The 27,537-nt window shown below is 34.3% G+C and overlaps 3 protein-coding genes across 9 annotated transcripts; 2 read left to right on the top strand and 1 right to left on the bottom strand.

Moving 5' to 3' along the window:
- Window positions 1-312: 312 nt before the first annotated feature.
- Window positions 313-24,917, bottom strand: LOC143147205 (uncharacterized). 7 transcript variants are annotated; one of them, XM_076312264.1, is made up of 11 exons: window positions 8,091-8,212; window positions 7,787-7,993; window positions 6,940-7,046; window positions 6,009-6,146; window positions 5,714-5,926; window positions 5,454-5,642; window positions 5,218-5,386; window positions 5,021-5,135; window positions 4,688-4,825; window positions 4,025-4,066; window positions 313-452 (listed from the first exon to the last, which is right to left on the bottom strand). In XM_076312264.1, the coding sequence occupies exons 3-11, from the start codon at window positions 7,032-7,034 to the stop codon at window positions 448-450; spliced, it is 1,104 nt and encodes a 367-aa protein (XP_076168379.1). In that variant the 5' UTR covers window positions 7,035-7,046; window positions 7,787-7,993; window positions 8,091-8,212; the 3' UTR covers window positions 313-447. The 7 variants fall into 7 exon arrangements, with proteins under 7 accessions (XP_076168379.1, XP_076168381.1, XP_076168376.1 ...); XM_076312261.1 differs by lacking the exons at window positions 313-452; window positions 8,091-8,212 and adding exons at window positions 2,050-3,406; window positions 24,896-24,917; XM_076312263.1 differs by lacking the exon at window positions 313-452 and adding an exon at window positions 2,050-3,406 and having other exon boundaries at window positions 7,783-7,993; window positions 8,091-8,213.
- On the top strand, window positions 8,254-12,039 carry Polo (Serine/threonine-protein kinase polo). The gene is made up of 7 exons (XM_076312255.1): window positions 8,254-8,677; window positions 9,118-9,342; window positions 9,421-9,638; window positions 9,711-10,006; window positions 10,608-10,904; window positions 11,187-11,587; window positions 11,667-12,039. Exons 1-7 carry the CDS (start codon window positions 8,585-8,587, stop codon window positions 11,862-11,864), a joined length of 1,728 nt encoding a protein of 575 aa, XP_076168370.1. The 5' UTR covers window positions 8,254-8,584; the 3' UTR covers window positions 11,865-12,039.
- Window positions 13,421-26,694, top strand: LOC143147202 (ATP-binding cassette sub-family C member 4). Its single transcript, XM_076312254.1, has 16 exons — window positions 13,421-13,588; window positions 17,184-17,672; window positions 19,015-19,125; window positions 19,211-19,345; window positions 19,437-19,641; window positions 20,080-20,302; window positions 20,639-21,292; window positions 22,016-22,524; window positions 22,603-22,884; window positions 22,972-23,201; window positions 23,278-23,780; window positions 23,856-24,086; window positions 24,159-24,496; window positions 24,585-24,830; window positions 24,914-25,210; window positions 25,297-26,694. The coding sequence occupies exons 2-16, from the start codon at window positions 17,599-17,601 to the stop codon at window positions 25,435-25,437; spliced, it is 4,179 nt and encodes a 1,392-aa protein (XP_076168369.1). The 5' UTR covers window positions 13,421-13,588; window positions 17,184-17,598; the 3' UTR covers window positions 25,438-26,694.
- The last annotated feature ends 843 nt before the right edge of the window (window positions 26,695-27,537 follow it).

The following is a 27,537-nucleotide window of genomic DNA, read 5'->3' on the forward strand; positions in this document are numbered from 1 at the left end:
AGAGATACCATATTGTTGAAAAATTTTTAAGATTGTAAAAGAAAATATTTCAAATAGAATATATTTTTCAGTTTTGTACATTTTTTGTATTGTTTACATTTATATTCAATGTTAATGTCAAACACAAAATATAAATAAACGAAGCAGAAGAAACTTTACAAAATACTTTATGAATTTTAAACCCCCGAAAATTATTTCGAGTAATCTATATAAATTGTACCTTTTATTCGTGAAACCATACTCTTTTATCACAGATTATATCACAGTCGGTTACTAAACTTGTAGATCTTATGAATTCAGTCTTTTCAAACATATGTTAGTACCTTTTTACAATATTCTCCATCGAAATGTAAGTCACTGGAATCCTCTTGAAGAATAACGTCGATGCCAGTCATGTGGCAGATGTTGCTCGGCTCATTCAATGGTGGTATGACTGCACAGTTGTTATCAACCTACAGAAATTAATAATAAAAAAATTAGAAAATAGTAACAGACAACAGAAGGAATGAAATCTTATAAATACCTTATACCTATTGCCTAATGCGCTTATATTCAATACTTCAATCATATTATACTCGTTATTACTTAAAAACATTCTTAGACTTCTTTTCATAAGTATTCAGTACGTTCCTTCCCTGCTCTTCATCTTGTCTTTGATTAAGGTCACAATAGATTGTACTCGATTTTTATCGAATAATATTCACTTTTAAAAAATTTCAAATAGTATCTCTTTCAATCATTACCTCATTGTTACAGTTACAATACTGCAGGTATCGCATGTATAAAGCGGTTCAAAGGTTATGAACAGAAACCTGTACCTATGAGATGTACTAGACGATTATCTTCAAGACTAATAAAACTAATAATTATATGATTACTTGTATCCCTATTGAAAGCGATATATTTTAATTAGACGTTGAAACTGCCCTGTAGATTTTTTAATGATTCCACTTTACACTCGATAGATGCAGATCTATGTAGAATTTATCCTTGCTAACATTTGTTTTACAATAAGTTTATAGGTTTTTTTTTTGTATAAAAAACGGATAGATTTATATTTACTCACCTGAATTCGGGTTGAGGTTTACTCGAGCATTTGTTTTTTAATATAGTATACGAGCGTAATACATGTTAGCATAGGTTTAATTTGTTAACTCTTGCGTGCTTTTCCATGATTACTTAACATTTGTTCGCTTTTCTTTTTAAACGTGTTTTCTCTGTTTGCATACATATACGCACGAGGCGTGATTGAATTTTGTACACAGTAACTTGGAAGACAACAGATATACTGATGCTTACTATTTACATCGAAAAGAATTGTGACAATGTTTCGAATGAAAAAAATTGGGTGCACCATAAAAAAGATCAAATACTATTTAGTACAGATCAACTCTTTAGAAAATCAAATTAAAGGATTCTAATTAATGAAAAGTACTATGATACTCTAAAAGAAGAAACATTTTCTAGATTTCATTTAAATGTGGTACCTGTGCCATTGGTCAATAATAACATTATCATACAGTCGTCATTTATTCGTATAATATTGTATGTTTATCAGAATCGGTATCTCCTTGCTGGTAATGGAGGGAAGGTATTCTCTCTTTCTTTCATTCTGTTCCCTAAGTATCTCAGGTTGTTGCTACGCCTGTGAAATAAACTTAGTTTTTGTCAAGTTTTTCATATACCTAAAATTTTCCACCAACGCTGTTACACATGAATAATGTTTCATTCTAGATAAGAAATACTTTTTGAATGAACTATATACAACAAACAAAAACGGATATCGCCTTCTTTTTTTTTCTCGTTTAAACAGTTACAAAAGAATTCGTTTTGGAAAGATCAAATATCGTTTCTTAATAAAAACTTATACCTACGTCAATCATACGAATAGATTGTGCTCTTTTAAACGTTGGAATCATTTTAATGCACATCTGGTTAAACTGGTTTCCTATGGCAGTTGCTGGTTTTCATTTTCATCGCTAAGTTTCTTTTAAGATCAGTCCATAATCTCTCATGTTGAAGGTGAGGAAATAATAAATGTAAAAAGTATTACTTTTTTTTTTATGATTCTTTGTTTCAATGTTTCTTTTCATTTAAATTGTTACTCTATGACTTACAATATTAAATCGATTCACTATATCACTATGCTGATGACATGCGACAATGAGATTAGTACAGTTCAGATAATTTTATAGTTATTCATATAATAAACGAAATATAGGGTCTCATTGTCTGCCCTACATAATGGTTCTGTACTCTAATGTACACAATTGGCTGGGACAAGTTTCTTTAGCTACTTATGCATGTTGATCTTTGGATAATTACACTATTTCTCAATTTAATACAAACATCTATTCTTGTGAATCGTTAGAGCATTTCGTTTTGACTGTCTCTGCCAGTGTGACATTTTTATTCATATGTATTTACCGTTTGAACACCTTTTAGAATAATTTCCTAAATCGTGTTATTAAATTTTTAAGGTTTTCAACAGTACCAACAAAACACAAAAAACTTTTGTCACCTCTAAAGAGAGCGTTAACGCATCTTTCGCGCAAATTGCGCTCCATATTAAAAAATACGAAATATCGCAACGACAAGACTGATTTATTGCATCTTAAAATTGTTACTGTCAGAAATGTTCTCAGAACTGATAATCGCACTATTAACGCATAAAAGAGCAGTACACTCCAATACAAGTTAGAATCTCTTGATTTATGTTAAATGTAAACGAAACACACCACAAAATACAATTAACTTTTCCTTTTATAAAGGACATACGACATTATTTTGTTTTTCTTTCTACACCTAGAATTCTTTAGCGATAATTGAGCTGTGTTCACAATGATCGACTGTTTAATGACTTTACAAATAGTGTAAACATCTTTGTCTTTACTATTACAATGAAGACGATTATACGATTTAATGTTAATCATTTCACAATCGCAGGTTAGCTCGAAAATGTACTGTACACCAACTAAACTTAATCCTAAACGAAGTTATTAGACAAACATGATAAAGTAGATGCTATACTGCTAGTCAAGTATAAAACGCTCTTGTCATTTATACTTTTATCGTTATTAAACGACAGTTTGCGCCTCCTTGCGCAATTTAATAAAGCTTTTTTTTCCTTGCGCGCGACAAAGATATGGTAAAATTATAGAAATTTCGTTACGATGCATTCTGTACTCCTTCCTTTCCTCCTTAATGTAAAAGTCGCTCTTCGTTCAATTATTACTTTACTATTTGTGTAATCAAGACAAAAATTATTTGTCCAACTTTTTCACGCGCTGGGAACGATTCTTTGAATTTGGAAAAGTGTGTGGATTTAATATATAAATTTAAATAGTTGAATGTGTAATTTAATAACGTCGCTGAGACTGGGCGTTTTGGTAACCAGCACTGCCACCTGCAAACAACCATAGCTCCTCCGTTCAATCATTTCGTTATGTGATTCTGTATTTAATTCTATGCTTATATACACGTTAACTGTCACAAAAATTTATGAATATGCACACGTTATTCCCCCCTTTTTGGGCGCATCTTTAAGTCTTTTTTTTATTATCATGCAATTCAAATTTTGTGTACTGTTCTTAAGGTTACTTCGGATCTAATATAAATAATTTTTAAACAAACTAAATCTCTTTTTAATAGAAACATCTGTGTCTTTAATAATCCTTGTAACACTCGTTTTGTTCGAATCTTGTAACTTATCACCGAAAATTATGAATGTTCTTTCTATATTCTTTGTAGTTTTTAAAAATATAGTAAAAATAAACCTGCGCTAAAACTGTAACTGTTGCATTTAACGTTGAAACGTCTTTTGCATTTGTTTCTCACAAATTCGAAAATTGAAAATTTCATTCGAACTTTGTTCTTGGCGTTTCAATTATTTCAGTTTCATTTGATTAACGAATACGACCGTTTTCTTAACGGTATGTTAGGAACTAGTCTTAAATATCTTATTCGCGATAAGAAACTGCCTTTTAGAAGTTAAGAATTCTTTTGGATTTTGAATTGTACTTACCATAATCCTGTTTTCCGTACACACCGTCTTGACTCGAGTAATCTGTAAGTATAATGGACACAAATTATAAATCTGTTAGCCAAAGGTGCTTCGAGTAAAGGAGGTATGACTCAGACGAGAAAGATCTGTAACCCAACAATTTTAGAATTTTAGTCATACGTTTACCTTCATGAAAATAAAGTTTAAACAATTTTATTGGTTTCTTTATCGTTATCAGGTGTAAAAATACTCATGGCTGAGTGTCAGTCTGCGGTGAAGTATGGCAGGAGGCAGTGCTGCAGTGCTGGTGTCCGGATGAAAATAGCCATTATGTCCACGCTTTTCTGTGCCTTACCAATCTTTGTGTTCTGATGGGATCAGTTTTAAAACGCAACTCATTCAAATCACAAGAAGGCTTAAACGGAGAAGATAAAAGAAAGACTTTATTTCTATTTGCGCATGCTTCACGCGAATAAATCCAATTTCCCCATGGAAAAGCGTTTCTCGTCTGAATCGATTCGCATTCGAGCATTACGTGTGCAACAATTGATAAGCATGAAGACAGGGCGTTGAGTCGATTGTTTCCCTCATTTTCTCACTCTATCTTTTTTTCTCTTTTCACAATGAAACCGAGGAAAAGATTAGTATGTGATGTAAAGTGTTGTGTCGAACGAAAGAACTAACCATAAGGTTGCGTCGAGTAACCACCCCTGTTGGTCATAGAAGTGGTATTAGAAGATCGGTCATCGTAGGGATTAGCAGGGGCATAACCTGCACCCCCACACCCTGCTACTGCTGCCACTGCCTCCTGCTGGTAATTGGCTGTGCACGCAGTATATCACATTAATTAAATCACGATTTTCAACGAATTCGACCTTTTTACATGATTCGCGAGAGCATTAGACGTTTTTAACACTTCGCAATTTGTCTCGCAAACATAATTTATAGTAACTCTATTAGAAAACACTTAAGCCGTGCAAAATATTGATCAGCTTATACTATTTGTACTATACTAACCTGATGGCGGTGCTTTGCCATAACTATAGGGATCGCCGGTACTGAAAGCTCCTGCGGCTGGAACAGCAGGCGCTCCGCCGTACCTGTTATCAGATGCTGCCGATGGTGGATAACCCTGAAAAGAAACATGATTTTCAATATATATATTCAAATAATCTCATGTTTTGTACAAACTGTATAATATGAATTATACTTACCGCTGTTTGACCGTAATCCGGTGGTTGTTGGTAACTTTCATAGCCTTGATACGACGACTGAGTATAATTCTGTGATCCATAACCTCCGCCGTATCCCACTGCTTGTTGCTGTTGTGGCTGCTGTTGTCCTCCACCATAGGCATTGCTAGTACCACCTCCATAGCCTTGACTGTATTGCAGTATTTTAGATTTTATAAGCTTAGCTTTCCCCGATTAAATATAAAAATAATGATTACCTGGGCGGTTGAGTTGCGTAGCCGTTTGCAGGCTGCGAAGACGGTTGATCAAATCTTGGTCTTTTAGAGGGTCCACTGGAGCCGGGTGGTCCACCTCCTCGTTTCGATGGCCCGCCACGTCCACTACCTCCTCTGCTTCCGCGATCTCCAAAACCTCCTCTACCTCCTGGACCACCTCTTGACCCACCTCTAAAAATTATAAACCAAAATGTTAGAATTGTTATGTGCGTATACAACTTAATCAAAGTGGTAAGTTATACCTGGAGCCTCCTCGACTGCCTCTATCCATTCCTCCTCGTCCCCGGAAATTGCTACTACCTCCACGACTGTCTCCCCTGCCAAAATCACCCCTTCCTCTACCACGAAAACCACTGCTTCCTCCTCTACTACCACCACGTGGTGGACCACCCATTCCTGGAGGAGGTGGTCCACTACCACCAGGTCCACTGGACATTCCTGGTTCTGGTGGACCTCTGAAATGTCAAAATAGATTATTTCAAGAAAAAAATAAAATAGTTAAGCAATGCAATAAGCAAATGGTTTAATATAGATTACCCTGGAGGAAAATGACCACCGCGACCACCTCTACCAGGGGGACCTCTGCCTCTCATTCCAGGCGGTCCACCTCTCATACCACCTCCAGGTCCACTGCCACGACCTCGCATCATGCCTCCTCCTCTTGGAGGTCCACCCCTATTCAAATACCATGTACTTTTACTTTATATTTTATTTTAATAAATTAGAAGTGAGGAACTTTTTCATCAAGAGTCACATGACCACTACCATTGATCAATTAATTCTTTACAAGCCAATTTAATAGCTTCCAAGCATATAGTTTATTTTCAATATTGCAATAACATTCTTACATCTATTACTATAAGCACAACTTATTTATTTTAACTAACTATACTCTCCATATTATAAGTAGATAAAAAAATCGATATCTACTAATAGAAACACTGTTAACATATCATTTTAACAATAAGGGACAAAAGATAAATGGATTATTGATATCGCTACTTGTAATAAATGAGACACAAACCTATCTTTTAACACAAAATGATATTGTAATAAACAATTTTTATTTTCTTTATTATATCTTCAACATAGTTAGATGCTCAAAGAAGCAAATTGTTTGCTCAAGGGCTTGAAATATAAGATGCTGTTAGTGCGCAGAATTCAAATGCTTAAACTAAGTGATGCTGTTAAACAAAGTGGAAGGAAAATGTTGGAACTAAACATATATGGGTCCATGCTCTAATGGTTTGGTAAAGTATGCAAATAAGAAAAGGAGGTCACTAGTGACTGTGGGCTGACAGTTCATTATACCAGCCATAAATGATATGAAAGATAAAGTTTAATTACTTTCAAAAATAAAAACTTGTAAAAATAAATTTTACTATCTATTTTCAAATTTTTGTTCATGTTAAACCACTTGTTTTAAAATATTCTATACAGTAGTTATTATCAAAAACTTTATATGTACCTTCCTCTATCTCCAAAACCACCACGTCCTCTCATTGGACCTCCTGGGCCACCACGGCCACGAAATCCACCTCTGCCGGCTGAAGCACCTTCCATTTATTAATATATCTGAAATTTTAAATACAATTTTTAACCCCAAAACAGGTGACTCTAAAAACTAAAATGAACTGTAACTATTTTTTACTGAAAACACATTTTAAAAATTAATAAAGGAAAATAATCCATAGCTTAACAAGGTATATTTTTATATTTTATTTGTGCCATGCGGAGGCCAAATCTATCAAATTTATTAATCACTTTATAATCATAATACTACTATAGTATTAATTCTAGTAGAACTAATATGAGATATATACTTGATGTATTGATAAAACAACAAGGAAAAAACATTACTGTCAAGACTGTTTTACAGCGCAGAATCAAACATACAAGAAGTTGTTCTAAATAACTAAATAAAAAAGCATGAACAAACTCTCGCATAAGATATTCTTTTCGAATCTTTATAACAAATACAAATAATTTAAATCATAAAGAAATTAGGCATTCTTTGGCCATACATCATAGTTTTATTAAACTGTAAGAAGATTAAAGGACATGTCTAATAAATTTTTCTGTTTTAAGATTAAGAAATACGATACACTATTAATTTTTTCTATTTTAACTTAACAAAGAGCTACACTGCATCGTAGTTTCTAGATCATCCTATAGACGCTATGTAAAATTATCGAGCTAGTCTGTAGTTGCTTTTCTCTCTCCGTGCTACTTCAGTGATAAATGGAGAATCTTAAAAACATCGAGCAAAGGATCCAAGCAACGGTCACAATTTCTTATCATGAAAACGTACTTACGATTTACTCGTCGACAAATAATCCGTTCATAAATGAGAAACGCGCCAATCTCAGACAAGCCAACAAGGAAAATGGACGCCGGTACCCGGAAAGAGGAGCATCGACCATCGCCACTCAAATTACCACACCTCCATTACCGGATATCCACTTTGTTAGGGAAAGTTTTCACGGGACGTCGTAACTCTTCCAATTCCAGCGCCCTTGTCTCTAAAATGACGTTTGATTTAATTTGAATAAAAGAATATTTATGGATGTATGTATTATACATATAACCATGTAAAAGAAGGATCTTCCTGTACTTAACGCATTCTTTTGAATTCCTAGATTAATTGATACGCTATATTAATACTACTGCAAAGCACTTCATAAATGTTTTCAATGTAGGTATAAATATTTCACTGTACGTATAAATATTTATGTATAATTATTTTCGCGTATTAACTTATTAATACTTCCTACAGACGAAGAAAAACGGCTTTAGGAACATTTGCCACAACAGTTTTCATGAAGACTTTCAACTTTTATGTCATTTTGCGTATCATAGGGAATAACATATCTATAGTTGGTCACTATAAGCGGGTAACTCGCGATTGGTCAAAAGCCTGGGATTTAAAATTGAAATCCGTTGCTTGCTTCCTCGACACAAAAACACGAAGTTTGTATTTCGAAAGAACGTTAGCGCCGAATATACATTTTTTTGCAAAGCGCATAATTAACGTATTAACAATCCTGACTAGAACGCAAAGTTTTACGCTTTACGCGCCACTGAATTATAAACGAAAAAAAATATAGTCCGAGATGTCGAAAGATGAGAAAGAATGGATCATTCCAGACCTGATATTCAACGTAAACTCGGGGAAAAGTTATATCAAGGGACGATTTTTTGGAAAGGTAAGGACGTATTTTCATTATTTTTTCATATTTTCTTTTTTTTTTTACATATGACCTCTTTTCATTAAGAGAACCCATCGCGGATCAAATAGTTTTTCTATCGTTTAGTACTTTTATATATACCACAACCTTCAGCACCTGTTGCTTCAGGTACTTAGAATTTATTGGAAATTTTCTGCACAAAAAATATCTCATAATGAATAAATTCGTGAATTTTTTATCATGTGCTAATATCAATCTAATTATACATATAATATATAAAAGCTTTGAAGTAGCACTGTTTTAGTTCTTTTGTGCTTATAGCAGGTAGAGAAAAATTTCAATATTCTACATTTGCACGTACATTTAGTAAGGCATGTGCTTAAAAAATTGTTGCAATACGAATAATTAATACATATAATTTATGTTCGCTACATTCAATTTCTTACATTATTCTATAGGGTGGGTTTGCAAAATGTTACGAAATCCGAGAATCAACAACACATCGTGTATTTGCTGGAAAAATTGTGCCAAAGTCGCAAATTACTAAAAGCAATCATAGAGAAAAGATGACTCAAGAAATCTCCATTCACCAAACTTTGAAACATAAACATGTTGTTGGATTTTATGGTTTCTTTGATGATCCACAGAACGTGTATATAATTTTAGAATTATGTCGCAAAAGGGTAAATAGTCTTTAAACTTATCAATTAATCTCCTTTAATAAAAATATATATTATTAAAGTAGCCATTGTACATTCCAGTCAATGATGGAATTACATAAACGCAGGAAAGCTTTGACAGAATGTGAAACTAGATATTATATGAAGCAAATTCTAGAGGGTGTGAATTACTTGCATCAAAATAAAATAATTCACAGAGATCTAAAATTAGGTAATTTGTTTTTAAGCGATGATCTACAAGTTAAAATTGGTGATTTTGGATTGGCCACTAGATTGGAACACGAAGGCGAACGAAAAAAGTAACTCTTTCATACATTTTTGAATGTATTTAAATATTGTAACCAAGTCATGACTTTTTACTTTGTTAATAGAACAGTCTGTGGTACTCCTAATTATATAGCACCAGAAATTTTAACCAAGTCTGGTCATTCTTATGAAGTTGACATATGGAGTATTGGATGCATTATGTATACTTTACTTGTGGGCAAACCTCCATTTGAAACACCTACTTTACGGGAAACTTATGATAGAATTAAACAAGTTCAGTACAAATTTCCCACGCACATCAATACAGTTGCTATGAACATGATATCTAATACATTACGGGGAAATCCATCCGAACGTCCTTCTATAGGCAAATTAATAAAAGACGCATTCTTTACTTGTGGTAAATACCATAAAAATTTTGTTACAGTATTAACCCCTTAACGCACAGTTTTTTATTCCATTTTACCAACTGTATCAACAATGAATTGTTTTTATGTTATAGTATTATGATATACATTTTTCATTTTCAGTTGTATCTGAAGTATTTTTACTGTATTAGTAGTGGAGGGGCAAAGTGGGATATATACAATCTACATACATAATCTCTCATTACAAGTTTTGCAAAAATAGCTACTGAACCGTGTATTATATGTTTATAAAGACTAATCTGTTTTATTCTTTACATCTTATTATCTTCCAGTAAAATCAGTACTATCAGCTATATAAAACTCAAAACTATCGTAGAAAAAAATTACTGTCAAGGCAAAAGCTGCTACACATGTGTGGTTAAAGTCTGAAATATCCGATTAAACATACTAATACAAAAGCCATTAAAATTAAAGTAGTAAATGTTAAAAATGTAATTCATACTTTGTCATGAAGAGAAATATCTAAATTTGTCAGTCAGGCATGTTCATTTGTGTTAGGAATATGTGCGTTATGGGGTGAAGGTGTGATTATGCGAAAATCTTGCAGATATATTGTTTTAAAATCTGCTACAGGTTACATGCCAGTAAGTCTACCACTTTCGTGTTTAACAATGGCACCTCGGCTAGATATGTTGGAGATGCACAATCAACGTAAACCATTGACTGAAATGAATACTAATGTGGGAGGAGAGGGACAGGACTTTGTATTCAGAGTACCTAATAGTCCAGCACGTAAGACAAAGCCTGCAGATGGAGTGAATGAAGTTCAGAAAATGAATCTTGATATTAAAATGATGCTTCATACGTTAAGAGAGCAGCTGGCTGCAGTATTAAAATCTAAATTAAGTAGAGAAACAACATTGTCAGAAGGTATACTCATCCAGGGATTGAATATCATCATCTCATTTTGCATGGAAATTATTGTTTATAACAATGGAAATTATTTTCTGATACAGAATATTCAAGACTCTATCAGATTTTTATGGAAACCTCAAGCATGAAATCTCATCCCTCTTTCAATTTTCTATTTATTAAGACACATTTAGTAATAATAGTGTCAACTACAATGCATAACTAATTATATAATTGGATCATTCTTTTCATATCACGTCAATTTTTGTCATGTAAATACATCTTATTTAAATTGTGCAGATGAAATGACAGATCCTGCTGCGCAGCCTGTAATATGGATAAGTAAATGGGTTGACTATTCAGATAAATATGGTTTTGGATATCAACTTTCTGATGACGGAGTGGGAGTGATGTACAACGATGGCACCCGAATAATAATGCTAGCTAACTGTTTTAATATTCATTATATAAATCGTGAAGGAAATGAATTATATTACACCGTCAGTGAATATCCACCTGAATTGGAAAAGAAGATGAAGCTAATGAATTTCTTTTTAAAATATATGAAGGAACATTTAATGAAAGCTGGAAGTTCGTTTGCTGTAAAACCATGTGATGCTATGTCTAGAATACCTTACATGCATCAGTGGTTCAGAACACAGAATGCTGTAGTTATGCAATTGACTAATGGAACAGTGCAAGTAAGTGAAATGAACAAAAATATATATCTTAGATATATAAGATTTTTCAACTTTACTCAATAAGGTCTTTTTCTTTTAGGTCAACTTTCTGGATCACACAAAAATTATTATGTGTCCGCTAATGGCGGCTGTTACATACATAGACGCGGAAAAAAATTTCAAAACATACAGATTTCAAACTATACAGGAGAGTGGATGTTGCACAGTTTTGGCTAAAAATTTGGCATATGCTTACGAAAAAATGGTATTAATGTTATCAAATCCACAATCACGATAATTGTTACTATAAATTTACTTGGTTAGGAGAAAGTACTATTGTTACAGTATATTTTAGAAGTATTAGACTTTTTTTTAATAAGGGTAATGTCTTTATACTCGGTGAATAACAAATACAACTAAATAGTTCTTTTACTTTTATTTTATTTTGTAGAAACGTATAGAATTTTGCTAGATGTTTTTATTGTAACAACCAAACAAAACATCTACGAATCATGAGAATGGTTTAATAGAATTATGCAAAGGTTTTTTAATATTACGGAGGGAGAACTCCTCTGTTTTTTTATCACAGTAGACAATTAAATTATGGTTATAGTTTTTTGTATAATGACTCGTACTTTGACATAATTTTATGGATAAACAGACATTAAATTTAAGTATTTTGCTATGGTATATCATACTCCATATAAATACTATAAATGATTGTAAAGAGCAAGAGCTCATGACATTTTTGTCATCGCGTTTTAATGGAGTAGTGCAATTTAATATTTGTCTATTTATCAATATTCGAGAGAAAGATAAGCGACCAGTAATTTTCTGAGTTGAACATATCCGAAAATATTTTCGCTTAGTTTTCATATTCTTAATTAATCGAAGTTCGGGTCCGCTAATGTGTATAAATTATGTGTATGCGAATTGTGCATCACTGAAAAATACTGAAATTTTGAATTCTCTTAATCGTAAAGGAGGATAAACTGGAGCTCAAAGTAGATTAAGTATCTTGGAACAAAATAATAATATTTATAAAATTTAAAATTCAGACTTTAAAGACTAGCAAATAATAATTTCGAATATAAACCAATGTACATACATACAAACATTCTGTAGTACTATACATCGTATAAGCATTTAATATACTAAAACGATTGTAATGATAGTATTATTTTTGTAAGTAGCCCATGACATTGTTTTGAAGATGAAATAAACTGTTTTCATACGTAATTTTGTTTCCTTCAAAATTAAGCTGCCTCATTAATGTAATTCTACTGAAGAATATAAATTTCCGATAAGTGTTAGTACGATATTTTGAAAAATTTTCACGGATTTGATGATCAATTAAGGTTAAGTTAGAAGTTAGATTAGGTTAGGTATGATTCTTACGGTGCATGATACCTAGCACATTTTTATTATTGCTTTTTATAAATGTTTAATTTTATATAATGTTTAATTATAAGAAACAAAAAGTTAAAGTTACGATATAGAATAATAAATAAAGTTCTTCGAATATAAGATGTCCAATTTTTTTTAAATTTTACCGTCAAAAATTTAATACTATTCTATAAAGGTTTTAAAACTAAAATAGGTCAAATGCTCAAAATCTACGGTTAAGAATATTTCGAGGAAAATCACAGTATAGCTTTTCAATCATTAATGTTTAAAATTATAGAGGATCATAAATGGTGCAACGATATGGATGAATGGAAAACAGTGTCAATTGCATCTGATAATATCGGTAAAATAAATATGATTCCAACAGTACATCGTTCATATAATGTCTGGATAAGATGGTGTTAGTGCGTCACAAAGCGAAGAGCCAAGCAAAGAAAGCTGAGAACTGTATTCAGTAGTGGCGCAGGCTTTGCGCCGAACACGCGTACGTCATTTGGTTTTATTCGCGCGTGTTTTTCACGTTGCGAGAAAATAAAGCTTATCTCCTAGAGCATGTGACATACATACGCGACATTTTCTCGTAGGGCAGAAATACAAAAAATGTAGAGGCAGAAAGTGAGTACAAACTAGTTCATTATCGAATGTTTCAAATCAACTGTTCATTACGTGCTTTGCGTCGAGGCCACTGTGCACACTGCTCGCTTACCCTCTAGAGCTCAAAATATATCTGTTAAATCGTTTATGAAATACACATGCATGTATACAGAATAATCGTTTAAACAACTTTTAAGTATGTACTTAAAAATGAAATAGATTTAGTATTAATAAATACAATAAACAAATCGAAAATACCAGCGAAATAAACGTTGTGCCGCTTGTTGAGAACCATGTGTTTTCCTCAAAATTGTTTGACATGCGTCCGTTCTAAAAGCATGTGGCGTTAATCTAATTTTCCATTGTTAGAATCGAGCTTCAGTGAGCTGGAAAGTACCTTTAATTCGAAGAAATGATCTGAGTCTGTTTTATTCGAAATTAAAACAAGAAAAATAACATCAATATTTCATTTTGAACAATCTTATTCAGAGGGTATAATTACTTTTTGACAATGAAAAATATGTAATGAGCGCTTCACGTGGCTCTAGAAGAGATAGAGTTGTAAATGTAAATATTCCAATAAGTTTAACTAGCATATCAGATTAATATAATTGTTTAACTGAAATATTTGCATTAAATTATTGATAAATTCATTATTTTATTATCGTAGATGTAGAGTTATTATTTTTAACATTATTCCCTGGAATTAAGCAATGATGAAATGATATCTCAAATATTACTTTGAATGTACCAAGCTTTGTTCGTTATCGATACTGTTATTCTTGTGCACGTCAAGCAGAATTGAGAGGACTAATGCATTTATACCGAGTCGTTACGAATCACGTGTCGTTAACAATTGACCAGTTTTCAGCATCTTGTCTTAATAACAATTTTGCGTAGCATCGTCTGATAGGATCCCATTAGTCGAACACTGCGTTATACAACTGGAAGTCTTGCCTCATAACTATTGAATAGTGGTCACGATTAATAATCAAATAAAGTAACTCATCTAACAGGGTATTTATAGATGCTTGACGGTTAGAGAATTTGAAGCGAAAATGCTCATTGAGGCGTGTGAAAGATAATCGTGTCGACTCTATTCCCTTCGTGTTTTTCTGTTGTGGCTTCGTAGCGATTGCTAGATATTTCAGGTTAACTTCTCGTTGCATAACACGTTTGAATTGTACTGAAAGTATTTTCATGTGTTTAATTTAAGCGATTCTAAATACTTCTGTATTTGTATTTTTAAACATTGGATTTAGAAAGATTCGGCTGGAAATTATAGTACACAATCGATCGATAGAGCGACAATTCTGTTGATTTAGAACTGTAAGTTAAGGAGGAAACATAATACACGCGCATTGACGCCTCAGTCACGAAAGTTATAATTCAATATTCAACTTTTCATATAATATATGTATTCGTGCACATAAATTCATTAAAACCCGAAGTATATTGAAGAATGACGGTTCATTTATCGTCACGGCAATTTGTTTTATGACAGTTCGTGTACACATCCGTTCATGTTGAATGGAATCAAGGACTGTTTATAACATTACTAGCTAGGTTTTGTCGAAGGCGTCTTACTGTGTCTTCTGTTTTACAACAGTAATAATCGAATGGTAACATTAGAAGCAGCATTTTTTTTTCTTTTTTAAATACGCTCAAATTAATTAAATGTGAAATGAAAACATACTCTTGCGTTGTATTTTGTTTTGTACACGATTACAATTTTATTAAATGGTTCGCATTGGTAACAGGCAGCGTTCGAGAAAGTTTGTAGAACTGATAAGAGCGCAATAAACGTTGTGACGTAGCATTAAATTATTGTAGGATAATTCTTGATCGAGGAAGAAATTTTACGTAGCTGAAAACAAAAACAGATCATTGTTACTTCGTGTGAATGTTTGACGCGCCTGTACACTGGCAACTAATTTTTTTTATCGTGTTCCTATTTATCGATACACGATACACGATACGCACAACTGAGTACGTATCCATCGGATAAAACCAATCTCTTTCCCAATCAACGTTCCAAATAGAAAACAAAACTCGTTTCTCTGTTTTGGATTGTTTAGACCAATTACGTAAGATTATATAAGTTTAATAACACCCCGTTTCTTACGAAAAGTTCATAGAAATCCATGTTGAATAATCATGATGACTATAGCTTTTGCTAACTTGGCAACCTTGTGTATGTACCATGAACCAATGACAAGTATCGTTCCGTATACAATTCGTGGCAGTGCATACAAAAAGATTTATTCTCGCCGATAAGAATTAACGTTTTAGGGTATGCGTTTACCCTACTCGCTCGAATCGTGGAGGATTTTTCATTGTTTATTTTCCTCTCTATCTACGTTGATACGAATAGAGACTGACAATTGGTTGATAGCATTAGTGCTGAATCATAGACGTCACTGAGGATTGCTGGCACCATTTTATCTTCGTCATCGACGAGATACACAATTGATACACGTGAAACTAAAAATAAAACAACGATTATTTAAGAGACGAACTGGGTAATTTTACATGAAATTACCATAAGAGATAGCGATATAAAATTTGCTACGATGTAGCATAATCAAAGAAAATTAAATGTTGTAATAATAATTCGAACAACGATAATTTAAAAATGGGAACTGTTTAAAAGTAACGCCGGCGAAAACTTATCGAACAATTTTGAGCGAACGAATTTCGACATTTGATAATAAATTATTCGTAATTTTTTTTTTTACTTTTTTTCTTCACTTTACTCTGTATGTTCTGCGTTCGTTGCTGAGACGGTAACAGTGTAACGAATAACGTTGAAATGAAGTTTTTGACAAACTCGTTATCGTTATTGATATTCACAGTATTTTAATAACGTCGCGAACTTTCCGTTTAAGTTCGTATCATCCCGCTGTTGTAGACGCGTTGCTTTTTATCTCTTTGATTGAGCGACAGACAGCGTATTTGAACAATCAGATGTTTCCCGATGAATTATAAACGCGCGTGCGGTCGCGACAATTTATTCAACTAGGCTCATTACAATTTCACTAGATGGCTACGCGAACGGAATCTTGCGAAACCAAATGATCAACATTCCATGGTAAATGTAATCTGTATTCAGCCGACGAATTTTTTATTCTACTTCGATTATTCGCTTCTTTCAGTGTATTTTCCCTTATATCGCCATGAAATGTAAATAAATTTTGCGAATTTCGATAATCCAGTAATACATAAGTATTGCACGAGCATTTAGAAGTGATAACTCTTATCGAAACATATTCTCTATCGTCGTGCTGAATTTATTTATTTTCATGGTCTCGATGCATACGCTTAACGAGTAAACAATACCCAAGTACGTATAATTATATACAACGTCTTAAACGTCATGGTGACCCATTGTGGTGTATTAAAAATTCGGAAAATTACTAGTACGAACCAGCTGTATGGAATTTAGAACGTTTGATCGCGTTAATATTTTACTTATCATCGACAAACATGTGCAACACGGTGTCAAAAGATCGTACGAACACATCGTTGTTTGAGGAATGACAACGCAAGTAGGAGATAAAGAAGAAAGATCGGCACATACTTTGAACGTGATACGATATTTTTGTTTTAAATACAGGTGCTCGACTCATACAAGTCTTATTCTGACGCTGGCCACCGGTAAGAAGCAGAAGAACCTTTTATACCAAAAATCAGGAAATCTCGTTCAGATGGAACTATCGCTGAAGATTTAGTGATAATTATTGAGATTTCTACCTTATCTGTGTCGAGTGTAAATTTTCATGCGATACGGCTATTAGCAAATAATTAACTTGACTTAAGAGGACACTCAAGTAGATAAGCTACTTGAATGATAAAATCTGTGTATACCGTGAGAACCGCTTTCGTTTCCTAGTTTCTCGCACGATTTCGCGAGTGCACGTGGTTTTTAAGAACGATCGTTTTTTTTTTTTTTTTTATTTTAATTTTGTGATTAAAGTGTCGTTTCGAGTTCGTATCGCTTAAAGGTGAGTTAATGCAGCGTACCAAGGAAGATGGACACAAGCAACGTGAAATCGAATCCGAACCCCCGAGAAAAGGCGAATTTACTATCAGTATTAGTTTGGTGGTAAGTTTTCATGACTCTTTTTACCGACCGAGTAAAGTGAATTTTTCTTTGTTTCTTTTCATCGATTGGCGTTGGCTTTGCAATTCACGGTCACGCGGTACAAGCCTCGATTTATCTATTTTGAATATTCAATGAAAGTATTATATCGTAAACATACCGAAAAAAACTAACGCATACGATTACGTGCTACGATGCTTTAACATTGTTGTATGTTTCCGTTAGCTTTGAGCATTCGAATTTCATACATTCAATCATTTCGATTCATTCGAATCGAATGTTCTTACAAGTGTGGTCCATAAACTACATTACACTATTTATTGGTCGAGAGAAGTCGGCCTGGAATTCGCGCGTTTTATGTAACTAATAGGGGGCATAATTCTTGAACGGTCATTTCTCGCTTCTTTCTTACTGAAGACGAGAGCGAATTAGAAGAATTGAAAGCGAGTGGCGAATAATACGAGGCAGACGAACATTGGTCGCGAAGAAGTATAAGGTTCTGAAATACAGAGCAAGATAAAATATCGATGCTTCATCTGCCTCGAACCGCTCTTGGTTTACTTTTAGTTTCTTTGACTCTCTCATTTTATCCTGCTCTCGCTTTCACGGAGAAAGAGTAAATCAGAGATGGTAAAGAGAACGCTGAGATCTCGACGCGTAAACCAGAGCTGTTAACGAATAAATAAATATTTTATTGTTTATCGGCGAACAAACAATTCTAAATCCAAAATAAATTATAATTATCCTCCAAAATAAATTGTATTCTTCCTTGAACTTTTAATCGAAGTGCCCCTAGCAACAGACAATTCAATGTCCCGTGAGTCACACTTACATCACACGCCGTTAAACTGTACTATAACTGAATGTTTCTAAAAATTATATTTCGAAAATTGTGAATAATAGGAACATAATCTCATCAATATACTTCAAAGCCGTTAAAATTGGAAGAATCGGAACTCTTGTAAACAATTACCGAATACTCGATTTTGTTGACGACGACACGTTAAATGACTACATTTTCTGAATTTTTTTACCGTATTACGTGTCACGGAATTTTTTTATCGATAGTCGCCATTTTAAGTACTTCTAAAATGATTTTGCGAATGTAAATTTGTTCTGAGATAAAACGCTCATTTGCGCGTCGAGTGGTTTCGCGGTATTTATACATGCATGGGTAATTAACAAAGAACGAGCTACTAGACGTTACTGTTATAAATAATTGTGGACAAAACTGCTTTATCATCAATCGTTGAAATTATTAGTGACAGATGTATCGTTAAATAACCGGATTATTAATTTTACGATTATGTATAGTATCATATTTATCTATAACGTGGTCGCGCAGGTGGACTATAGGTTTATTCAAGACAGGCTACAAAAAGGTACTACAGAGGAACGATTTGTATGATCCCTTGAAGACCGATCGATCGAACATACTTGGGGACAGACTAGAGAAGTTGGTATTAAAATGATTTTTAATGGTCGGATAAAGGTCAACCGAGAAAAATAATGTCGAGTGTTTGAAATATATAATTTTTCAGACGATGGAACATCGAAGTAGAAAATTCAAAGAAATACAAACGCCGACCGAGCCTATTAAAGGCTATTTTTCGTACCTTTTTGTGGGAGTACTTTATACTCGGTCTTATGCAGATACTGAACGAATTTGTATTGAGGTATACATACTTTCTTTTCGTTCAACGGTGTAGAATTTATTTATTTACTCGAATTTGATGTTTTTCATTATCGCATTAATTTACATCGTAGGTTAGGGACACCAATGCTACTGGGTGGGCTTTTGCGGTACTTCAGAAAGAACACGAACGAAACATACGAGACTGCGCTCTTGTACGCGGGAGGTATCTGTCTGGCGACGGCGGTGAACGTTATTACATTTAATCAAGCGATCTTCGGCGCATTCCATGTGGGCGCGAAAATTAGGGTTGCCGCTTGTTCCGTTGTTTATCGGAAGGTAATACAGATGGCAGTAGAGATAGGCAAAATCGAAATAAAGGGTGAACAACTTTCGATAAGTCCATTGTTCGATCAAAATTACAATCCAAGTTCTTCGATCAAATTATACTTTACATTGAACAAATAAAAACTTATCCGAATAACAGTCGATCGAATTAACGTTGCAAATAATAGTTATATCGTGTATTTTAACATATTTTAAACGTATACACATATGCACTTATGTAAAACGAAATAGTATTATTATATTAATTTATTATTTCGTTATACAGAGTTTTCATTAGCCTCTGTTTATTCGAATATAAAATTCTGCCTATCTGAGAATAAAGCATCTGAATAGTTAATTTCTGCCTTAATTGATACACTTTCTAGAATAATTATCGGCAGAGAGTATGCTACTGCGAAGATAGTAATATTCTTTTTTTCTATATAATAGGCGCTGCGGCTCAGTAAAACTGCGTTAGGCGAGACAGCGCCAGGAAAAGTAGTGAATTTAGTGGCCAACGATGTCAACAGGTTTGATCTTGTTTCCATTTTCATTCACTATATGTGGTCTGCCCCGCTCTCCGGATTGATCATAGCCTACATTCTCTACATCGAGGCTGGATATGCTGGTCTAATCGGCATTGCTGCAGTGTTTATAGTCGTGCCAATTCAATGTAAGTTTCCGGTAATGATAACCGCTTTATAGTGCCTCGGATACTTTAAAGCTTGCCACTCATACTACCCTGAATATTACACTGCCCCAAATGAGATCGTTATTTACATAAATCTGAGATACGCTTACTCGCATTCATTAAGATAGTCGTCGTTATCTCTTGAAATGGTAGCAAGATAAAAAGTAACAATCCGTTTCTTATTGCACAACGTAAATTTGCAATAATTGCACGAGTATAAAGGTTTTAATTTCATCGATGATTTCCAGAGATTTTCAGTGTGTGAAATATATGAACAATGTTGTATACAATCACTTCTACACGACACGCGTGTTTCAGCTTACACGGGAAAGTTATCTTCGAAGTTTAGACTGCAAACGGCCATCAAAACCGACGAAAGAGTGCGCCTGATGGACGAGATCATATCGGGCGTGCAGGTGATAAAAATGTATGCCTGGGAGAAACCCTTCTGCGCTTTAATCGAGATGGCGCGCAAGTTGGAATTGCAAGTGGTCACAAAGAGTTCTTACATTAGAGGCATCTACATGACGTTCAACTTGTTTACCACGAGAATGGCCCTTTTCTGTACCCTTATCAGCATGTTGTTGTTTGGAAACGAATTGTCGGCGGACACCGTCTTCGTTTTCTCATCTTACTTCAATATATTGGCGCACACTATGTCAGGGATGTTCGTTCGTGGTTTTGCGGAAATAGCCGAATGCATGGTAGCCGTACGTAGACTGCAACACTTTTTGATGTACGAGGAATTCCAGGACAACGGATTCACGATAAATAAGTTAGCCGCCAGCCTCAATGGGAGCATCAACAACGACTCTAAACAGACCAATAAAACGTCCGGGAACGATTTACCCTATATAGACGACGACATAGATGCCTACGAGAATCTCGACGAATCGGCGGAGAAAAGGAGGCATAACGGGCTCGTTGTTGTCGCCAGTGACTTGTTAAAAAACACTGCGAATCTCATAGGAGGTGAGCATTCTTGATATTTAGATCGAGTTAAAGAATATGAAACTTTATACGGTAGGAGTTGAATAACTGCATGAAAATCAAGATCTAAGCCAAACACTTGTCCAATGGGGGTGTTGATTTTTAGACACGATATGACTCGAACCGTTCGAGGTTCGCCTTTGTTGTACCGAACGTAAAAAAGGACAACGAGTTAAAGAGAAAGAGGTCACGAGAGTTAAGGCGAAGAAAAAGAAATACATTGGTGAGACAATACTAATGCAACGATAAAACTTTTTTATTTTCACTTTCTTTTTAATAAAACTTATACCACTGTATTTGTGACAATTTTTCGATTAAAATGAAACCAAATATGTTATAATTCGGATTATATTTACTTATTTAATAATTTATTAAATATCGTTTATATTATATATTTCGGTTTAAAATTAATCAAATTGGGTCGTATTTGATTCATTTTAATAAAAAAAAAACTCACAAATACGTTGACCAAACTTTCGTATTAAAAAAGACGTAAATAAAAAAGTTTCAACGACGTATTAGTGTATGTATAATATTTCATTGATATTCGAACTCGGATCTCGTTACATTGTCGGCCGCTGAGCTTCGCGACGTGTTAAAGGAAATGCCCCTAATGGTGGGGGTAAACAACAGGCAGTTACGCCATAGATCGTTTCTCGCAGTTATTTAAGTTTTTCTGTGTTTGACAATGTATATTTTTTGCAGAAAAAAAGCGTTCCTCGATCGTGAACGAAGAATCGTCAAGTGCAGTAAAAATGGTCCACGTAACGGCCAAGTGGGAGCCTGGTCAATCAGAGAACACTCTTGACTGTGTCAATCTTGAGATTGAAAAAGGGAAGATGTACGCGGTGATAGGAATGGTAGGGATGGGGAAGAGTTCGTTCTTGTCCGCAATACTTGGAGAAATAGACGTGACAGAAGGTCACGTGAAGGTAAATGGAACTTTGAGCTATGCCGGCCAAGAAGCTTGGGTTTTTGGGTCCACTGTTAGACAGAATATACTTTTTGGGCAACCTTACGAACGCCATCGGTATCAAAGGGTTGTTAAAGCATGTTCTCTGCTCCGAGACTTCCAACAGTTTCCACAGGGTGATCAGACAGTTGTTGGAGAAAGAGGCAGTTCTCTATCAGGTGGACAAAAAGCTAGGATCAATTTGGCTAGGTCCCTCTATAGGCAGGCAGACATTTATTTGCTAGATGATCCCTTAAGTGCTGTGAGTAGATTCATAATGACTCATAATGTACTTTGCTCTCCTCTGAATTTATTCTAATAATCAGTGTATATATTCCAGGTGGATACTCATGTCAGTAAGCATTTGTTCGAGGAATGTATGCAACGATACCTAGCTGGAAAAACCAGAATTTTGGTTACTCATCAGCTACAATATGCAAAAAATGTCGATTCCATTATACTAATAGAGCACGGAAAAGTCACTCTATTTTCTAGTTATTCAGATCTGTTGAATCAGCGACCAGAATACTGTCAGCTGTTGGCAGAAGAGACTGAAACAAAGGACGATTCTTCTTTGGAGAAAAACGTAATGCGGAGACAATTCTCATCGTCGAGCACCAGAGTAAGATTCTTGTGCTTTGTACCCAGGAATTGTTTTACATTCTATACGCAATGAATGCAATGTGTAATATATTTCTTGTTTTGATAGAGTCGAACGCCTGAAGCCAGTAGTGGGGGAACAGACGACGAAGAGGAGGATGAAGACTCCGAAAAACAAAACGATGGCCTCGAAGGAACGTCTCGTGGAACGGTGAAGGGACCAATCTTCATAAAGTACTTTCGAACTGGTGCCAATTTGTGTCTTGTACTTACAGTTCTTTTAATGTTTATTTGCACGCAAATCACCGTTAGTCTCAATGACTATTTTGTTCCTATCTTGTAAGTACTTTGAGATATTGCAATAATCGATGTCCTCATTGTCATTATGCATCGTGTAAACTAAAAATATTTTCAGAGTAAACGCAGAAGAAGCGCGGCATTATACACTTGCGCAATTGAGCCTGAATTCTACTACCAATGATACATCAATAGATAACTCAAACTTGTCGTCAATGTACAATTACATATATATTTACACGGCTATAGTGGTTGGAATATTCTCCATTGGAATTACTAGGTCTTTAACATTTTACAAAGTATGCATATTGTGCAATCAAAAGCTGCACGATATGGCATTCAATGCTCTCATCAGAACGGGCATGAGGTTTTTTGACACCAATCCCAGTGGTCGAATCCTTAATAGATTCTCAAAAGACATGGGAGCAATTGATGAATTACTACCAAAAGCTATACTAGATGCTAGCCAGATATGTTTGTTGATGGTTGGGTCCTTAGTGGTATCCTGCATCGTTAATCCCCTTTTTCTAATTCCCATAGTCTTTTTGGGTACCGTCTTTTACTGGATACGAAAAGTCTTTCTTAAAACCAGCAAAAATATCAAACGGATGGAAGGAATTAGTAAGCAGTAGTAATGTTAGTTCTAGCATTTAACAAAATGTGCTACTTGATAACAAATAAGCTTTCTTTCCATAGCCCGTTCCCCTGTATTCACTCACTTGAATGCCACACTCAATGGACTGACTACTATTAGGGCTTATTGTGCACAGGACATACTAAAGAAAGAATTTGACAAACTACAAGACGTTCACACATCCACTGTTTATATGTATGTAGTAGCAAGCACTGCCTTTGGATTTTCTTTGGACATTTTTTGCTTCGTGTTCACTTCATTGGTCACCTTCAGTTTCCTTTTATTACAACAAGGTAAAAAATCTCATTGACAAGTCCTTTTTTGCACAGTCGTTGATCGTCTAATAAATATGGTTTTCTTATCAGCTTTTTCTGGAGGTGAAGTGGGTTTAGCCATCACTCAGGTGATGGCCATGACCGGTATGATTCAATGGGGTATGCGACAAAATGCTGAAGTGGCGAATCAAATGATGTCCGTGGAACGTGTGTTGGAATACACGCAAATAACGCCCGAACCGAATCTACGTGACAAAGGAAAGTTCGCGAAGAAAACTGAGAAGGAGGTAGTTGCACTTCCTGCTAACGCACCAAAGAACTGGCCTATAGAAGGATTGATCGAATTCAAAAATGTTTACATGCGATACGCGGAGGATGAACCTCCAGTATTGAAAAATCTAAATCTTGTCATCCATTCGGGTGAAAAAGTTAGTTCCTCTTTTGTAAATTTAATACAATTGTGTATAAATTAACATAGGAAATCAGCAGAAAATCTATATGTTTAAAATATTGTAGGTTGGTGTCGTGGGTAGGACAGGCGCTGGGAAATCGTCTTTAATATCTGCCTTATTTAGGCTAGCGAAAGTGGAGGGACCTATGGAGATTGATGGCATAGACACTGGAACCATTTGTTTAGAAGACCTGCGACGAAATATATCAATCATTCCACAGGATCCTGTTTTATTCTCTGGCACATTGAGACGTAACTTGGATCCCTTTAATGAATTCTCTGACAAAGCTTTATGGGAAGCGCTCGAAGAGGTTAGTTAAATGAAAAGTCAACTCTGGCCTTCTCGCGTAATAAGGTTATTTCGTAATTCACGTACCTATTATTAAATACACAGGTTGAGTTAAAGGATTCTGTCATCACTGCCGGATTAGAAAGTCGAGTGTCGGATAGAGGGAGCAATTATAGCGTTGGTCAAAGGCAATTGGTTTGCTTGGCGAGAGCTATCTTGCGGAACAATCGAATACTCATGCTTGACGAGGCAACTGCAAATGTAGACCCACAAACGGATGCTTTGATTCAACATACGATAAGGAAGAAATTTGCTAAATGCACTGTACTTACTGTTGCTCATCGGTTGAACACCATTATGGACAGCGATAAAGTGTTAGTCATGGATAAAGGTCGCATGGCGGTAAGCAAAATTTATCACTTACTATATTGCAATATTGATAATATAAGAGAAACTGTATCATAGTTGTATTTTCATTTATATTGCAGGAATATGATCATCCACATATATTGCTCCAAAACAATTATAGTCACTTTACATCGTTGGTAAAAGAAACTGATCGTTCTATGTACGACCAATTAGTCAGGGTTGCAAAGCAATCTTATATTGCCAAATACGGAGAACGATGATTATTGTATGTCATCTTTTTCCGACCGAACGTTTCTTTTTCTACTTAAATACCAACTATCGATACTTAACAAATAATATAAATCTTTATAGAGATATCAATTGTAATCAAGTATTATCATAAGTTCCGAACGCTCTCAATATTCAAAGAACCATATTTTTTTTTTATTTTCGTTCGGACAAATTGTTAGAACGATTATTCCAATACTTCCTGTTAGTGTTAGTAGCACCGTTGACCGGCGCGCAAACTTCCAACAAGTACTTATATTTTTCTACTCCAGTCTTTACGAACTTTACAATCTCTGGGAATTGTAGATACACGTTATAACGAATAACAATAACTCGAACGATATTTGCCAGTAAAGTGCCAAATGAAAGTAGTAGGCTTTTATACGATATAGTACAATAAGTTCGAGTTCCCATAGGTAAACACAAACAAATACTGTTATTTGAAGTATCGCGAACTACAGGGTGTAAGAAAATATTTGTCACGACTTTCATACATGAATCAACTGTGACGAATATTATTTTTGTTTTACACCCTAAACAAGTATAGGAAGCGATAAAACTGCAACGTTAATGGTTCTATATACATAAAATGAGTTTTATTATATACGGTGTCTCTAAACAAGTACCGTCTAAAATTATTGCTAAATGATAGAAAGTAAAAGATAAAGCATTATTTCATTATTTTTTTTATGTGAGATCTAGTCACATGAAAGAAAAGTTTTTGCAAGATGTTTATTTCAAATTTTCTTGAAAGGGTCCAAAGGGAAGAGTAGAAGTTATTGAAATGAATAAAACCAAAGTATATGTAATAATACACTTTATTTACAGAACGCTTTCGAAATTTGTATCTTCGCCTAATAAATAGATACGAAATGTACGATCGATCGAAATATGTTCGGAAAAATTTGTGTTCGATCTTATTTTTTATCTTTTCGCAATATTTTAAACAGCATTTATCTAGAGACATTCTATATAGCATAAACGTGTTCTACAAAATGTACTATAATTTTTTAAATGGTACTCTGATATATTTTATAATGTAGATTAAAAGACAATCAATTTTCTATGAACTCTACGGTCGTTGAAACGATCAAACGATGCGATCAATTATGTATCAAAGAATCGTCGGTAAAACAGCGAGCCAGTGTTCATTTTAATTCAAAAAATTTGGAGATTATATTATTATATTTTGTATCGTATATGTACATGTATAATATTAAATTGTAAATAAAACTTTACTTTTATATGGATTGCTAGTTTATCAATAGATTGAACGCTTTTAAATTGTCTGTTTCGTAAATCACGAACAATCGATGTGCATTACGATAGATTTTATTTTAAGGAAATGATACTTACCAATTTTGACGTTTGCCAAAGAAGTATTGGCTCGCTTTTAAAATTGTACCGCATATCTTGTCACACTATACAAATTCATGTCCACTATACGGTATGTCATTAACAATGCACACGTACAGGCAAGAAAATTACTATTTATTTCAATGTTACCCGTATCAAATTTGAACGATCACCAAACAGCTCTCCCATTACGATGTCTACAATCGAACTAAACTACTCTAAACTTCTCGGAGACAAGTCTGATCGTGCTCGAAATGATGAATTTTTATTGGTTGATACTGCGCAGTCGCATTACTGCTCATCCAGTGTTTGCGGTAGCTTTAACCTCATGCCAGTCCCGCCTGTAACACTCACAGGCGAGTTTGATGCTTTTTAATTGACAGCTTGTAACAATGAATATAAAAATAAAAGTATCCCTACGCAAATAGTTCTAATTGGTATTTTAATAAACAGAAAAACGGATATATATATATATATATATATATATATATATATATATATATGGAACGATGAGACAAAATCGGAAAGGATTTTGCAAAGAAAAAAATTTTAAAAAGGTGAAATAATTGGTTTCTAAAAAAGGAAAATATGTCTTCTCAAGTGGAAAGTTATAACGATGCTTTCAACAATACACAATACAGACATAATAGAGGTAACAACATGGGTAGAAACCACGAAAAAGCCAATAGCTCTACTTGAATACAATAATACGATGGGAGGCGTGGACAAGGCACATC

The sequence above is a fragment of the Ptiloglossa arizonensis genome, chromosome 5 (assembly GCF_051014685.1).
Source record: "Ptiloglossa arizonensis isolate GNS036 chromosome 5, iyPtiAriz1_principal, whole genome shotgun sequence".
In the NCBI taxonomy this organism is placed as follows: Eukaryota; Metazoa; Arthropoda; class Insecta; order Hymenoptera; family Colletidae; genus Ptiloglossa; species Ptiloglossa arizonensis.